Consider the following 18,889-nt stretch of genomic DNA (forward strand, 5'->3'; position numbering starts at 1 on the left):
AAACTGAGCAATTACATGTCGGGTGAATAAAAAAGCAAATGCTTTTATGCCTGGCTTGATGAAGTTTTTTTAAAGTTTGTGGCATATGAAATTTTTTGCAACTACTCAATGTGGTTAAGGACAGTTTTTTTTATCTTTTCTTGTAAATTTGAACATTTTACTCGCCGTCGCATAAGAACAAAAGAAATTTTTCGAGTGATACGGTTCATATCTGGTACGCATTTTATATCTATTTTAAAACAACAGCTGCTGATATGATTTTGAAAATAATAAAAAATTACCTGTTCGTAACCATAAAACAGTTTAGGTTATGTTTGCTCCACATCTATCATTTTTATATTTATTCTTCATATTGTCACTTTATTTAAATAATTTGTTATAAAAGGTAAAACATAAACGATATAAAAACTTGGCGTGACATTTCTCGGTGTTTTTTGAAATTTAAAGTTTTTCATAAAGATCCCCCCTCCCCACACATGTTATCGGCAGAAGAGAAGATTTATTTTAATTAAAAGTAATCAAGATTTAATTTAAGAGCTTTTTCCAAAATAATAAAATGCAACACAAAAACATTTACTTATATAAGTATATATATTTTTTGCACATTTACTTACAAATTAACAAAACAAATATTTTTGCACATTTACTTACAAATTAACAAAATACAACAATAGTAAACTTTTTTTTACACCTTAAAAATATATATATATTTTTTTACATCTTAAAAATATGTCATTCGATTATTAATCTAAAAAATATAACTCAAATAATCAGTGACCCAAAATACGAGTCATGGTAGGTCTGTTCTAAACAAACTATTAATATACTTGTTATTTAAAGCCTATTTCAATAGGTAAATGGTAAAATAGATTTATACTTCAGCTTTGGTATAAACTTAAGTTAAACCATTAAAACTATTATGCATAAAATATAGAAATATCAAATAAAATAAACAAACTTTAGAAAACATAAATATTTTTCCTTAAAATTTATTGACAAAAAAATTATGTGAAAAAATGCTAAAGACTCTTAAAAAAAAGTCAACAAAATGTTATTCACCAAAATACTAATTTTTATTACAAATAAATAACATTTTTGAAATCTCTATGAAAATACGCTTCTTTTGAGACCCAGGTTGACATACTTTTGAATAACTTTTTTTTTGACAATATTAGGGACTTTACCCTAAATACTTAAGATTTGAACCTAAATATCTTTACAACTTGACCTGATGGTAAAAAAAGAGTTGCATATTTGAAATCAAAATGAGAAATGCTATACAAAAAACAAATTGTTTGCTCGGCACCAGAAAAAAAATTTTTTTTGTTGACCTGTGTAATTAATACATTACATAATTTAAAGTTCAAACTGTAATTTACATTTGCCTATAAAAGTAACTAACTAAAAAAAAATTATATTAAAAATTGGTTATAAACTGGTATTAAAAACTGATAATAAAATTATATGTACAAAATTGATAACAAAATGACACCTGTAATATTTAATACCCTTTTTAACAAAATAAATCAATTTTACTCTACTAGATTTTCAAATCAGAACTACATTCAACCCAAAACCTATTTTACAGCCACCAAATTCTCTATTGCAAAATGGGGGACCCAAATTATGGAATTATTAACTTAATAACGACATCAAAACTACTACTTCTTTTCATATATTTAAAGTAAAACTTAAACAAAAACTTCTTACTATTGGCAATGAATTAAGTTATTTCTAAATATCTTAGATAACACTGATAAACAAATAAAATTTTATTGTGCATATCTTGTTAACTAAGTGGTTTTTTAAAGATTTTAAAAATGTTATTCATTTGTAATAAAAATAAGTATTTTTTGTATTTTTGCTGAATATCATTCTGTTGAAATTTTTTTAAAAGTCTTTATCATTTTTTCACATATTTTTTTTGTCAATAAATTTTAAGAAAAAATATTTATGTTTTCTATATCTCTATGAAAATACGCTTCTTTTGAGACCCAGGTTGACATACTTTTGAAATACTTTTTTTTCGACAATATTAGGGACTTTACCTTAAATACTAAAGATTTGAACCCAAATATCTTTACAACTTGACGTGATGGTGAAAAATGATTTGCATATTTGAAATCAGCATATGTAATTTGTTTTAAAAAACCACCTAGTTAACAAGATATGCACAATAAAGTTTTATTTGTTTATCAATGTAATCTTATTCTCTTTTATTTACTTAATTTTTTATGTTTTGTTTATATATAGCGGCCGTGGCGCAGTGGTTAGAGCGCTTGCTTAATAAGCAGGAGATCCAGGTTCGAAATGAACTTTGGACATATTTTCGCGTCACGGAAAGGAAGGAGGCGTGAGCTTCCTAGTTAAATGCACTTCTGCGGTGCTTTGTGACAAGACCGTTAGGTCTTCTTGGGGTACCTAAATAACAAAATAAAAATTTTTTTTTATACATTCATGTTTTTTTTTTTTTTCTTTATCTTTATTTTTATCTTATTTTATATTATTTTTTGTTTTTTATTTATTCATTTATTTATTTTTCCCCTTATGCGAACAAGCCGCCTGGTTTGCTTCTTTTTTTTCTTGTTATTATTAATTTAAACAGAGTAAAAATAACTCAATAATTATTGATTAATTACTTTATATTAAACAAAAATATTGAATGATATCCTTAAACAGTTTGTTCATCTTTAAAAAAAATTAAAAATTGAAAATTGAAAAACAATTAATAAAAAATGAAAATATTTTCCATTTCTGTTTAGTTTTGCTTTATGGTCTATTTAATTTTTTTTTTATAAATATTTTTAGCATTTTTTTACAAATAAGAGAAAAATGGGCTTTAAGATTTATACTTTAAAGGTTATATTTTTTTTAAATTTTTTTTGTATTCTACACTTTATGTTTGTTCTATTTACTCTGACATCAAACAAGTAACATGCAACTTATATGTTTACTATCATGTAACCATTTGTTTACTAAATACGCTGCAGTGTTTCTTTAAAATTGATAAACTATTAAACATATGATAATCAAGTTATATTGATAACATTTATATGTTTAATTTTATTGCTATAACATTCAGCTAAAAAATTATCAATAAAATTTAGATAATAACTGAGTTGTGTTGATAATAGATTAACTAAAAAAAACTCAGAAAAAAATGTGCTATAGCGATTTTAAAATATTTTGATGACTGCTAAAATTAGAATGGAGGTATGGAATAAGAATTTGTTGATTGTTATACTTTTTATAGTTAATAAAATTAGTGAAAGTTATTTCTAAATAAAGTAAAGTTTAGTTTGATTTTATTAAAAATGAATGAAACCAGAATTTATCTAATGAAATTTCTTGTAAAAGTAGAAAAAAATTAACAACCAAATAGCCAAAGAAAAGCTCCAGTTTTTTTTATTTTATTGAAATCGAACTAAAGAGAAATATTCTCCAATAAATAACTGCTTGACAAAAAAAATTTGTGTGCGCAACATGTGATAACCACACTCGATTTACGGGATGGCGTAGATGTGAGTCATGTATGGTTATAGAGTTTCAGGACCGTAGCAACCGGGGGGGGGGGGCAGCAGGGGCATTTGCCAAAAATTTTTGAAATAAATAATTTTTAAGAAATTTACTGAAAAAATTAAGTAAAAAAAAAAAGTTCCACAAAAATTTTTCGGAGTTTAACAACCCCCCCCCCCCAATATAATTTTTGTTTCTACGGGCCTGTGTTTATAATACTTAACTAGTGTAAGTATTTTAACCATATGTGGGCCATAAGTGGCTACCGCTTAATTGGTAAATTATCATAGCCACATTTACACCATCCCACAAACTGTGTGGCTACCTATTGATGACGCATAAGGCACATATATAAAATTTTCTCGTTAGGTGTTTTTATGAAATTTTCTCGTTGGGTATTTTAATGAAATTTTCTCGTTGGGTATTTTAATGAAATTTGATACCTAATTATAAATTATGTTCGTTTTTAAGATAAAATTTTTTATTAAAAAAAAGAAAGTGCTTTCTTTATTGAGGGAGACAATTAGGGGCTTTTTTGAGGGTGTTTTTGTTATAATTAGAAAATCACTTGGTGTCTGTCTCAAATAAAAGTTTTTTTAATTTGGAGGCTTTGGATAATAAACAGGGTGTTTCATAAGTTGTAGACGTGCTTTTGATTTAAATTATATAAACTAAAAAAAAAACAAAGAATGTTTTTGATTAATAGTATATCTATTAAAATAAAAAAAAATAACATGTGGCTATTTAACTGGTTTCCGATCTAGCTCTTGGCTGTGTTTCAAATAAAACTCATTTTCGCACGTTCTTCAACGCACGTGTCTACACACTTTCAAACGCACATCTCTATCATCACGTGTCTATACACATTCAAACAAAGATGTCCGTAATAGGTCCGACAGGCGTCCCTAGAAACGAGTACTTTTTAAAAACTGAAATTTTTTTAACGGGTATGATTGTTAGAGTAATAACATTTTAATAATGTTAAAAGTGTTATTTTAGTTATTAAAATATAATATTGAAGTTATCTGATTTGATTCAAAATATCAAAGCTTTAAAATGAAAAAATGACTCTTTGTTCTCCTAATGAATATCTGGAATATTGAAACTCTAAGCAGGTATAAAAAAGGTATTTTGCATATAAAGGTATATGCATGTTTTTGTGTGTCAGTACTGACACACAAAAACTATTGTCTCTACTACTATAGAGACGGAACCATTTTCTCATTCTAAATAGACTTTTACGAAGGAAAATTTGTAAGTATTTTTGCGCTAATATTTAAATTTCAAATTTCATCAAAACTTATTTTGCCACCTTTTTTTTCAATGGCTACCCTCCTCTATTCTTTTTGATTTTAAATCTTAGTATTTTTACAAAAAATGATTATGGGTAAAAGACATGGTGAATTAAGGATACTGATTAAAGTTTTTTTTTTGAAAGTCCATGTTGCCATGGGAATTACCAAATACTCATAAAATGACCACGAAATGACTTCAAAATCCTGGCCAAAATACAAAGAAATGTTTACATTATTATTATTCAAAATTAATTCATAATGTTGTCATAATGAATTATTATTTTAATATGAAAAATAAATTTCTTGTTTTAATAATAATTATTATAATTATTATCATAATAATTCTTATTATAATAATTATTTTTTATAATATTTTGTCATTACAATAACACAACCAAAAATTATGATCAAATTTTTTATCTGTTTTTCATATAGACAAAATTTTAAGAGCAAAATTATTAAATTAATTTCATTCATTTCATAGAGTATAATATGGAAAATGCTTCATCCAAATATATTGGCAATGTTCCACAAATTTGTATTCTGAGAAAACACAATTTAGGTCAAAACTTTAAATATAGAATAATTATATATATAAAAAATGTAAAAAAGTAACTAATTTTCCAAATCCACTTAATACATAAAAGTCACCTTCCTTTTTAGGTATTATTTTTTTTTTTTTGCAGCCCTAACTTTTTTATCAGGGTTTGTTCTAATTTCTGCTTTTCCTATTCTTTTATTATTTAATGCTTTGTATTCTGCAATCATATTAAAACCTGGTTCAGATTTTTGGAGGCTTTGAGTTACACTACAACCTTTACAATATCTGGACATGACTTCAACATTTAACACTTTGCTGCCAACAGTAGGGATAACAGAAAACTCCATTCAGCAATTGTCTGTACCGTAGCAAGGTATAAAACAGCCATTAGTGTCAGCCATTAGCTGTTTTTAGGGATTTATTTGCAGCATTTGTTTAACTATGTTTTTAACAGGTATTGCAATTACTTTGATCAGTTTTTTAAAACTGTTTTTTGTCAAAGGCTTTGGTAAATTTATAGTTTTACAGAATTTTTTAGTGTCTATTCATGGCCCAATAATTGCATGCAATAAATTAAGTGGGTTTTCAATAATTGGTAAGTGCTTTTAGCAGCACTTAAACTTGTTGTTGACAATTTGATACTTACAATATCTGAGAGGCTATCATTTTTTGCAGAACCATGAACATTTCTTGTAAACCTTTCTCTTTTTACTGTGAGTTTGTTTGCTTTGCTTTACTTGACAAGCTTTTCCTATTTTTACTAATAAAACTATGCTGATAAATTAATTGACTAAATAAATGCTGATAAATTGTTGTTGTACTCGATGTACCAGCGTGAACATAAGTTCTAGAAAAATTCATCAAGAAGCAGCTTAAGCTTGTAGATTGTAGTTTTAACACTATTTTGGGCACAATAATGGTAAAAATATACAGTTAATCAAGTATGTATATAATAGGGTACAGCAAGAAATTTTTATCCTTCTAAAAATGTTGGAAAAGATGTATTCTTATGTAAAATCAAATTTTAAAGGGGGTTTCACTAAATTTTTTTTTGATCGGAAGTTATGATTCCAATATTTTTAATTTTAGGTATTGAGAAAAATATATAAAATCTCATTTGTCATATTTTTTTTATGTCCTACATTTTGAACGCTATACAATATTAATCAAATAACATTTCAAGACAATTATAAGTTTCAGAGTTCTTTTTTAGTGTATATCCTAACCACACTTTTTTCAGAGAGTAACGGGGAGTGGTGGGGTATGCGACTTTAAAAATTTAATGATCAAAGAATTTGTAAATAATCCTTATTGTGTTTCAGAAATTATAAATTTTTGAAATAGAGGCAGTTTCAATGATATGGTTTCACCAAAAAAACAGGTCTATAATATACCCAAATAACATTTTGATAATACTACTATTTTGATATAAAATAACATAATATCTTTCAAGTCTGTTGACATATAAAACTAGATAAAACATCTTTTTTAAAAAAAAACAAAACAACAACAGGTAAAAACTCTCTGTGTTAAGCTTTAACTCTAATATACCCATCTGTTGTATCTGTACCAACTACCTACATGGCTGCTCCTATCACTTATTCTACAGCACATTCAGCACTTAAAATATGAATTTTAAGAAAAAGGAATTATGAAAGACTTTGATATTAGCAACAACAATTTATCTATAGTGAATAAAAACAGGTTCTTGTTCTAGCCCTAGAGAGAAGTTGCTGCAAAGTTCAGTTTAGGCAACTATGTAAAACTGTTAGAATTGGTGAGTTACCAGAAAATCCCAGCATATGACCCATGCAGAACACCTTAATTTTGCAGTTGACCATATTTTGAAACTATGGGGTAATGATACCCTTGGGAATGTGCAAATCAAGCCTAGAAAAATGTCTACCAGGTTTTAAAATAAGTCTGTCTACTTATTTTGAAAGCTGGTATATTTGTTCTACGCTCTCATTAAGTGAAAAATATACTCAACAACACAGTTTATCTTTCTTGCTATATCTAATATGTCAAAATAAATCAATATATAATCATATAATCACCTATAGCTGTGTAGCCTATAGCTATCACTAATAGCCTTAGCTGTGTTTATTATTGATGTCACGTTTCTTCTTGATTTTTTTTCTAGATATCATGTTATGAGGAAGGATTTTCAAATAGAAATTTTTCTACCAACAACTTATTTTATTATCTTGTTTGAAAGTATATTTAACACTAATTGGATCATAGTTTTAACCAAGAGGAGAACCTGAAGTAATTTCCTGTAACATAAAACCATATTTTTAATATGTAGTAATATTGTTGTATATATATATATATATATATATATATATATATATATATATATATATATATATATATATATATATATATATATATATATATATATATATATATATATATATATATATATATATATATGTATATATATATATACACTAGGCTGGAGTGATTTTCATACTTTTTTGGAAATTCAACTTTAGTAACCCGGGAGTAAGTTCAACGGGGTAAAATATGAGCTCATGAAAAATTTCAGCTATCCAAAATAAAAAATGGCAAGCTTAATCGACTTTGAAAAAATGCGAAAAAACGCAACTTTTCTTAATTTTCACGTTTTTCTTCAATTTATGAAATCAATTAATAAAAATAGCAAAACCATTCAAAAGTTTATTTTTTCAAATAAATTTATTCATAATGAAATGGTTAAATGAATTAATAATAAATTATAAAAATTTTATTTAATATAATGGTATATAAGCAATATACTCATTAAAACATTTAATTTATTTTTAGCAAGTTTTTATACCTCATTTTAAGGCATATCTATTAATATAAAATGCAATCAAGTTTTAAACAGCAAACTTAAAATTACTTAACTGTATATACAAAGTTTACTTATGTAAGTTATTTTTAATTTTTTAAAGTACAATTAGTGGTAATAAAAATAGTCATGGATACCATCACCAAAATCCAAACATGTTTTTAAGTTGTTTTTTTAGTTGTTCTTTGCATTATAAACACTTTATATATATTATAAACACTTAAATTCATGAATATAAAATTTCAATTGCCAAAGGGACGAGCATATGCGAAATATTTCTAAAATAAATATCTTGCAAATGTGAGTCGAACACTTTACCACTACCCTTCTACTGCATTGGTCCTAAATCCTAAACACACTTTTATATTCCTCGCAATCAAAAAAGTAAAAACAAGTACATTCATATAAAGATGTTTTATTAACATCAAATGCATAACAAAATTATTTATTAAAAAACCACAAGTCGTTTTTAGGTTCAAAATGTGGTCGAATTTCCCTGGATTTCAGTTTGGTCAAAATATATTTATGACGAGCTTCTCTGCCATATACTTGGTGACTAGCCTCTGTAACTAATTTGACATCGCGTTCTATGCTCTGCGCATGAGAAGGAAATTTAAGTAAGTTCCGAACTTCTTTAGTTGCAATTAGTGCATCGATTTGGTCATCCTTCAACTATATTGTTGATGCCGGTTCACTGCTTTTCTTAAAGTCAATTAATTCTGTCCAAGAAGTTGCTTGAAAGTTTATGTCAACATTAGCAATATTTGTAAAACGACATTCTTTATCTTTACTTGTCCTGAGTTTTTTAATGACTAGTAACGCCTGTTCCCTTATGTTAGAATCTTCATCTCTAAGCATACAATATCAAAAGTTCTCAGGCAATAGACAATATGAATTTTTTTTTAGATTTTTAAAACAAATATTCTGTATTTCCTCATCTTGCTTTCTTATCTGTTCTGTCATTTTAAAGAATATACCCGGAGAATCCATAAATTTAGAAGACCTTTTGATAAGAAACCAAATGTATGCATATACTTGTACAATAAAATCCACAAGCCTTACATGCTCTAGACTTGGTGCTTCAGTACGAGTATACAAAGCCATGATTCGAATTGCTAAAGTCAACCATCTTGCGTCGTTTAGTGGACCAATTTTTCTTCTAAAAAATATGGGATTAACAAATCCTTTAGAAATTCCAAGACAATATTCAAATAATAGTCTTTGATCGTGACTTAAATCATTAATTACTTCAATGGGAATATTTAGTATCTCCACTGGAGTATCAATTTTGGTAAACTTCACTTGTGGGTTAAGATGGAAATCTATAGAAACTTGCTTTCCAATAGGTCCTGAAAATTTATTTGGACACTTCGAACTGCCATCAACTATTTTGAATACTTTTCGAAATGGAAGTTCATTGTGATGCAAAGTACATCTGATAAGGTGTATTTTTCTTTCTAATTTCTTTTCTAAACATGCAACAACTCCAGTTTTGAAACCTGTGTTGACATTTGTATTATTAAGAAGAAGAGCTTGTACTGAATTTAAACTATCATACTCTTTCAGAACATTATATACAACTTCACTTTGAAGTAAACCACTTGCACCATTTGATGGAAGATTTTTATGAGAGAGATATGAACCATTTTTAAAACTATTTTCATTAGTAAAAGTTAAATGATGTTCTTTTTCAGTAACTCTTGACAAGCGAGTTTCTCCATTTTCAATGACATCCTTAAACTGAAGAACATTTTTATCATCTTTACCATCAACACCCAAACACACCAAGTTACTTAAATTATTATCATGTCGATCACCATATCTTGACATTATTTTCTTCTTCACTCTATAAAACAACTCAAAGTATTATATTTAGCAAAATATCATATTAAATGGTTTGTAAATAAGCATTTATATAAACTAATAAATAAAGAGATATATTTATATTTGTCTAACTTATATAATGAAATAGTTTTTACCTCTCAATTTTGCTTCGATCTACAACTTGATTCAAATCTCCATGTTTAATGATTCCATAATCTAGAAGTAGAGCATTCGCTAGTGCAGCTGCAGCACGAGATGAGACAGCATACCTACAAATAAGAAACTATGAAATAAATAAACAAAACTGAAAAAGCAAAGTATATTATCTATATGTGATCCCTTAACATTCTATATTCACCCTCTCCTCTCCTACTGGGGATGAACAATGAACTTATGATTTTTTTTTCATACTTTTAATATAGTATATTAAAGAAATTCTCATCTAAACTCAATATGTATGAAAATTTTATATACCCGACAGCCTCCATTGCAAATCTATCAAGTTTAATTAAATTGAGAACTTTTTAATGGATTATATTCTTCCTCAGAATCATTTACCTGTAAAAATACTTAGTATTTAAAATATAAAAAAAAACAACCATATATCTCAAGCAGCACACTTTGTAGGGCCAACATTTAAAAAATGTTGAAATCGTTGAAACAAAGCTCTTTTTGCGTTGCCCCAGTGTGCTGTTTGCAATATATATATATATATATATATATATATATATATATATATATATATATATATATATATATATATATATATATATATATATATATATATATATATATATATATATATATATATATATATATAAATATATATATATTTATATATATATATATATATATATATATATATATATATATATATATATATATATATATATATATATATATAAATAAATTAGATAAAACGCATTTAATTTTTTTCTTATATTCTATTATTATAGTCAGGAACCTTCCTGATAAACTTACAGATGGTGACACAATTTATTTAAGAAAAAAATTAGATAAGTGTTTTTACTAATTTACTATTGCTCTGTTCTTTAAGAACATTGACTACTCATTTGTAGGTTATTATAACATATATATATATATATATATATATATATATATATATATATATATATATATATATATATATATATATTATATATATACAAATATACATATATATACTACCAAAACATCTGGATCAGATGCTGAAACTTCAGATATGCGACCAGAATCAATCAATGAGTTATGAGCATAAGGCATTTTAACATGATCTATAAGCTCTACTTGACCTAACCTTTCCGGAGTAAATGTACCAGATTTTAAATTAGCCTTTCCTTGCTGATAAATACCTTTTGGACCAATCTTGTTTCTCTGGTCACAAATATATGCCCTGTCTTCAGAAGGGACCTTAAATATAATTTTTAAAAACAATCAACTACTTTAGTTTAATTGAAGTGAAATCAAAGTATAATAAAAAATTCTTAGTACAATAATTGCAGATTAAAACAACAAATATTCTAATATATACAATAATATATAAAGAATTTAATCAAATACCTTTCTAGTTTTACAAAGACACAAGATGTGCTCTACTTGGCAATTGATATGCTACACTTAACATCCCTGTCATTACATAAAACAGTCGCTAATTCACAAGTACATGATGATATATCAAAGAGTTTATCTAAAATCATATCTTGATACTCCTTACTTTTAGATTTACAACGTCCTCGGTTTATAGATTTTACTCTTTCATAAAGATTTCTTAATTTTCTTAAGATTGAATTTCTCTGAAGAAGAGGTAGACGTGGGTTTACTTTATTCCACAAAGTACTAAGAGAATTTTCAACCTCTTCTAGTAGATTCTGTTTGGAAATATTTTGGTTATTGCTTTCAGTAAAATAAAAAAACTGAATTACTTGACGAAATGTTGGAAGATCAGCTGAAGGTATTTCTGATGGGAGGCCTCCGTATTTTAAACTATTTTCCAAACGAGTTTTCCTGGATTTGCTCTTAGGCATTTTTTCTATAAATTGTTTTGCTATTAATAAATTGTAATTTAAAAATCTAAAAACAACAAAACAATGCGCAATGCGCATGCCCACTTTGAAAAAAAAATCAAAAAATGGCGGTTTTCCTCGAAAATAGATTAAGTCTAAATAAATGTACATTTTTGTGAACCAGCCATTTTCCAGGCATTATTAGCAAGAACATGTCATACATTTTATTATTATTATTTGATAATCTATTTACTCCAGGGTTACTATAGTTCTGATTCCAAAATCACTCCACCCTAATATACACCCATATATAGATGTCTGACTTTTAAAAAGGAGAGCGCAGTAAAAAATTTTTTTTTTTACAGTTTTGGCGCTGTATTCTCTTCCATAAAAGCAGGATATCTGGCAACCCTACCCATATATACATATACACACACATACATACATACATATAATATATATATATATATATATATATATATATATATATATATATATATATATATATATATATTAGTAGTAGAAAATCACTTAACAAAATTTTTGTTAAGTGATTTTCTACTACTAATATAATTGCTCTGTTCTTTTAAGAACATTGAGCACTCTATTGTGTAGAATACTTTTTAAAGTTGTTTAAATATATATATATATATATATATATATATATATATATATATATATATATATATATATTTATATATATATATATAAATATATATAAATATATATATATATATCCCCTCTAACATTTTGAAGTTACATTACATCTCAATCGGTTACAATTACTATCTTTTATTTTATTTTTATTGTAAAATAGCTTTGTCTCAATTGGTTACTTAGTCTCAAGTTGCAATGTTATGTTTATTTTTTAAATTTTTATAGTGTAATCAATTAAGACATAACGTAACTAAATCTAGATTTGAGGCGTAACTAAAATATCTCAAACATAGATTTTTTTAACATTACGCTACCTCTCAATTGGTTACACTTTAAAAAAAAATAAAAAAGACATGTAACATAAAAAAATTTATATTTCTGATGTATTTAAAATAAGTTTTAATTCTTGTTCAATGTTTTATGTTTTGTAACGTCTTGATTGATTATACTTTTAAAGGTAATAAGTACCTTAAGTAAGTTAGTTTAAGTAAGTTATTTTAATTTTTAAAGGTACTTGTTTTTATATTTTTCATTATGTTACTTTTAAAGTTGTATTTATCTTTAAGAAGTCTTTTTTAAAAACTAACCCACAAGCATGGGTTAATTATTAAAATCTTTTTTAATTGCAAAAGTTTTGACAAACCTGTTATTGCGTTTTCAATAATCGTTTTAAATAATTATTAATAAAATAATTTTGTTAAATATCGTAACTCATGAGTTACTATATTTAATGCTACTTATCAGCGTTTATTTTTATTGTAAAATAGATTCGCCTTAATTAAATTTTTTTTTTTAACTGATTTGTCACGAAAAAAAAGGAAAAAGTTTCAATTTGTAAAGTTACATCTCAATTATTTTATTTAAACTTATGAAAGTGCATTTATTTAAAAAAGTGTAAACTAAAATGTAACTTAACGTTAAAAAAAATCTATATTTAAGATGAATTTTAACCTATGTCTCATATCTAGATTTTGGTATGTTACATTACGTTTTTTTTTTATCAATAATATAAGCGTAATACTTCACGAGTTTTTATAAACCCACAAGTAAAAATGTGTATAAACTGTCAATCTTTCTTATGTTATAATTTTATATATCAAATGCATATATATATATATATATATATATATATATATATATATATATATATATAATATATATATATATATATATATATATATATATATATATATATAAATATATAAATATATATAAACATTTAATTAAAAAGATACTATATGTTACAATGATATGTCTCATTAGGTCAAAATGTTAGATGTTGTTACTTAATATGTTATGTCTCACTTACGTAAAGATAACAAACATTTTGTACTTAGCGTTATGTTACAGAGTTACATATCATTATGCTTCAATGTTGCGTCTCGGTTATGTAAATATAACAGGCATTTTGTATGTAACATTATGTTACAGTATTTTGTAAAATGTTACGCCTCAGTTACGTAAAAATAACAGACATTTTGCGCATAACATACCGAATTTCGTTTACGTTACAATACGCAACGTAACTTTAAAGTGTTATAGGGGTATATAGACATGCATATATATATATATATATATATATATATATATATATATATATATATATATATAACAATGTTAAAATATGTAAAAATATAGTTTTACATATATTAATGTATTTTATTTATTATTTAATATATATATATATATATATATATATATATATATATATATATATATATATATATATATATATATATATATAACAATGTATATATATATATATATATATATATATATATATATATATATATATATATATATATATATATATATAACAATGTATATATATATATATATATATATATATATATATATATATATATATATATATATATATATATATATATATATATATATATATATATATATATATATATAACAATGTTAATATATGTAAAAATATAGTTTTACATATATTAATGTATTTTATTTATTATTTAATATATATATATATATATATATATATATATATATATATATATATATATATATATATATATATATATATAATATATATATTTAATAATATATAAAAAAAACTAAATATTTATTACTACAAAGTTAAGTTACCTCAACAAATGCTAACTCATTTTGTAGTTTTTAAATCTTTTTCTGGTAAACTTCTTTATTGCTAATTTTTCTCAATTGATTTTATTTCATTGTCTAAGTCTTTTCTGTCATTTTGCAGCTGCCATTTATTTGACTGAATAACCATTGGAGTTTCATAGTTAAAGTTTTTAGTAAAAGTACAGGTTCATTTTATATGTAGGAAAGCATCTTTAGAGATTCTCTTTTTTGCGTAGGAGAGCATAGCCCTAAACTAATTAAAATTTTCAATGGCAAGATCTCTGTTAGAATATTTATTATGGTATAGATTGCATGCTATGCTTTTTTGTTCTTTTAATAAAGTTTATTTTTTAATAACTGTTCTGTTTATATTCTCTAGGAATAAAGTATTTTCCAGTTCTCTAGGAATAAAGAAAAAATCTTCTCTAGGAAGTACTTTCCAGGTCCAATAAACTCAGAAATACTAGAGATGGAGGAATGCCTTTTCTTTTGGTTTCAACATAATTTATGAACTACCCGAAGATTAAAAACTTATACCAAATTAAATATTAACAAAGCTCTCAATTATGTTCTTGTACTGATGTATTTTTTTTATTATTTATTGGCGGAGAGCATGCTTTTTGATTTTCTGCCATGTTATAGATTTTTGAGATCCTGGAACAACTGCTGATTTTAGGCAATCAAAGCAATATCAGTAGCAAAAAGTTGTTATAAAACAAAGACACTGTAATGGCAAGATGCAAGTTTAGCCCTAAATTTTTCTATTTGCATGTTAACATGCAGAATTCAAATAAAAAACAAATTCATTCTCTTGTTGACCATACTTAGATAACTATTTACTAACACATTTGAAATAATAAATATTTCAAATCAATAATTCTTTTCTGTGTTTGGACAGAAATCCACAGTAAGGTGACTGGTTTAAATGCAAAACATTGAAAAAAGTTGCAAATTTGCATTTCTACTAGTGTTTTTAAAATTATTTGGAATATTTGTGACAGTGTACACAAATCTTTAGAAAATTTGTGACAGTTGGCACAAATTTTTGCAACTGCGTTGCACTTATACAGGTTTACAGTTGTGCCGGTTTGCATTTAAGCCAGTCTTTTCAAATTCTTTTAGTACATTTGTGCCAAATCACATATATGCAGATTCACACTTACAAAACTTGCTCCTAATCAGCTTCCCATACTCACAAACAAACTATAAATTACTAATAATAATTATCATCCTCACATACTAAATAAATGCACTTGGTTGTTTTCATTTCACTTTTTGATTTACACAAACTATATTTTAAAACCAATATGATTAACATTAACTTAAAAAAAAGTTAAAAGTTAACTTTATTTCCTATTTTAATTACATCTGTTTCATGTTAACTAGCAAAACCACTGAAATATACTACTTAATTAATTGTTTTTTTATATTCTTCTTTAAACTAACAAAGTTTAAATTAGTTTTAAAGCAGTTGTAAATAAGTAACAGATTAATTAGTAGGATTAATTACCCCAGTAATTCATCAGTTATTTATTCAGAAATACGTTTTGAATACTATTAGGACTTATTCATAAGTTATAAGTCTTTAGGTTCTTATAAAAATAATGTATTTTTTTATATGTTCATTTAGGTAAATATTGCTTGTGCACGGATTGTGTGTAATTCTTTTTGTGCATGGATTGTGTGTAAGTCTCATTTACTTTTCATTCACTTATTCTACTTTAATCTCATATTTTTACTTTTCATTTTATTACTACATCAATGTAATGGTTGAAAATATTAATTTTGTGTTTGCAGAAGTACTTTGTGTATTGTACAAACCTCTTTTTCTTTATTCTTTTTGTGTGGATAGGATACTCTATTAAAACTAACACATACTCTAAGGTTTTTAAGTAATTATTCCTAGATAACAAAAATAGTAGTATATGGTCCTACTAATCAACTATTAGAAAAATTTTGAATTTAATTTAGGATATGATTACAGTTTTCAGTATTTTAATGAATTTTTTAAGAATTTTATACTCACTATAAAATCAAAGTATTTGTAATAAGCAAATGCAGAGTACATAATTAAATAACCGATAGTAGTTTTTACAAATTGTATCTATATTTATGTGAGCTAAAACTGCATTGCAAAAACTTTTTTAAGCGCAAATATGGCTAAGTACAAATGGGCATAAGTCTGTCAAAAGAGTTCATAAACATTGACATAAGTGCAAAACTGTCAGTGCAAACTATTAACTTTTATAAAAAAAGTTAAGTGTACCAAGTGGTCATAGTTAAAAATTATCTCAGCAAAATGTACATACATCTACTATTGGATTTTAGTTAAGGTTGTAATTTCAATTTTTAATATTTGATTTAAAACATTTTATCAGTACTCATGTGTTTGCAATCAAGTTTATAGTTACCAAGGTTGCACAAATGCTTTGCGCAAGGCCCAATGATCTTTTTAATTGGTACCGTGGAACTAAATTTTTTATTTCTGCAATTTTGCACTTATGCAAAATTGCATTTATAAAATTTTCACCTATTGCAAATTCAAATACAAAATTTACTCTTAACCAGTCTCTCCAGTTTTATTAGAAACATTTTTAGCAATTAAATTAGCTAAGGTTGATATCTCTATACCAATATAACCCTAACACTGAGGTATTAACCTTTTTAGAATGCTAAAAAATGCAAAAGGTCATCTTAGATTTGAACTTGAAACGAATGAGCTGATAAGAAAGTTAACAAGATATTCAATGGAAATAAGAACAATGTGAAATCTATGACTATAATATGAGTTTGATAACTTTTATTATGTTTAATTAAATATTTAATTGATTAAATTAATTACCTGGAGCTTTTCTTATTGGCGGGAATGTATATGCCAGTGACCCATTGCATGAATGGTTATCTTCCAACTATGCGAATGGAGATGTTGCATAAATGGTATTGTCTAGACCACTTGAGCACCAATTTTTATTTAGATGATTTTTGATTTTAAAATAATGATACAAGACAATTATAAGCAGCATTGATGCAATTTTCAACTGTATAATTGATTTTTTGATTGTTGTCGACAAGTTTTAATCTTTTTTGCCTGTGTTACTACTAACTTTTTATTAGCCAATTTTTGTTTCTTGCATTAATACAGTAGAAGTTAACACTTGTCTTCTGGGAATGACTCCTTGCAAAGAAAGAGAAGTTGTTGAGAAGTCAGCCACTTACCTTACTTTTTAGAGACACTACCCAAAGTTGTTAATGTATTATCGTATTTAAACATGACTATCCAAAGAGTAGTGTAGCTGAGGTAAATAAATTATAATGAGAATAGTAAAATTATAATGAAACATAATTTTATTATCTATAAAAACATTTTTTTTAATATTTGTAAAATATTAAATTTGATTAAATACTAAATTGAATATCTATTTTTTTTTAACTTCTTTACTTGCAACAAAGCTGTAAGCAACCATTATTAGAGTTGGAAGTTATTTAGAAGAGATTAAGTTTATAGGGCAAGATAACAATTAACAGATGAATTAAAAGATTGCAAATTATATAAATCAGGAAAACAAGATGAAAGAAGCAAATTTTTTTTTTTAATTTTACTATGGTTTACTCCTAGGCTCCAACGAGGCTGCAAGCAACCACTATTAAGTTGGGAAATGCTAGAAGAAAAAATAGAGTTACAGTAAAGAAACGGTTGACAGAAGACTTGAAAAGTTGAAGGTTGTATGAATCAGGAAAACATAAAGATGGGAGAGAGTTCCAAAAAGTTGAAGTGTGGGGGAAAAAAGTAGATAAATTAAAAGTTTTAGAGCATGCAGGGACAGATGCAGTAAAAGAATGAGACTTTGCTGAATTTACAAGTCAACCAAGAATGAGTTTTAGTTTATGGAACTAGAAATGATGGCTGCTTTGAGCAGCGACTATTATAGTATTTGTAAAAAAAGAGAAAGAGATGCAACTTGAGGGTCTAACTATGTTTACAATGCGTTTTTAAATCTTGTCTGGAAGAGAAAGAGAATCGTCAGAAGAACCAGCACAAATATAACAACAGTATTCAATACAGGGATGTAGAAGAGATTTGTAGATTTTTTTTTTTTTTTTTTTTTTG

General features: G+C 25.6%; 1 protein-coding gene across 9 annotated transcripts in view; it reads left to right on the forward strand.

The window, feature by feature from the left end:
* The first annotated feature begins 3,059 nt into the window (after positions 1-3,059).
* Positions 3,060-18,889, forward strand: part of LOC100201710 (adhesion G-protein coupled receptor D1) — an 85,296-nt gene continuing 69,466 nt past the window's right edge. For 6 of the 9 annotated variants that reach the window (XR_010637512.1, XR_010637511.1, XM_065792940.1 and 3 more), the window contains exons 1-2: positions 3,060-3,213; positions 16,412-16,466. Coding sequence is in view for 4 of the 9 variants with exons in the window: in XM_065792940.1 (XP_065649012.1) it covers positions 3,190-3,213; positions 16,412-16,466 (79 nt within the window). In the remaining 5 variants the exon portion in view is untranslated. Of the gene's footprint in view, positions 3,214-4,353; positions 4,464-4,483; positions 4,632-7,495; positions 7,621-16,411; positions 16,467-18,889 lie in introns of those variants that run through there. The other 3 variants (XM_065792944.1, XM_065792943.1, XM_065792945.1) reach the window with 3 other exon arrangements.

This window comes from Hydra vulgaris, chromosome 03, assembly GCF_038396675.1.
Source record: "Hydra vulgaris chromosome 03, alternate assembly HydraT2T_AEP".
NCBI lineage: Eukaryota > Metazoa > Cnidaria > Hydrozoa > Anthoathecata > Hydridae > Hydra > Hydra vulgaris.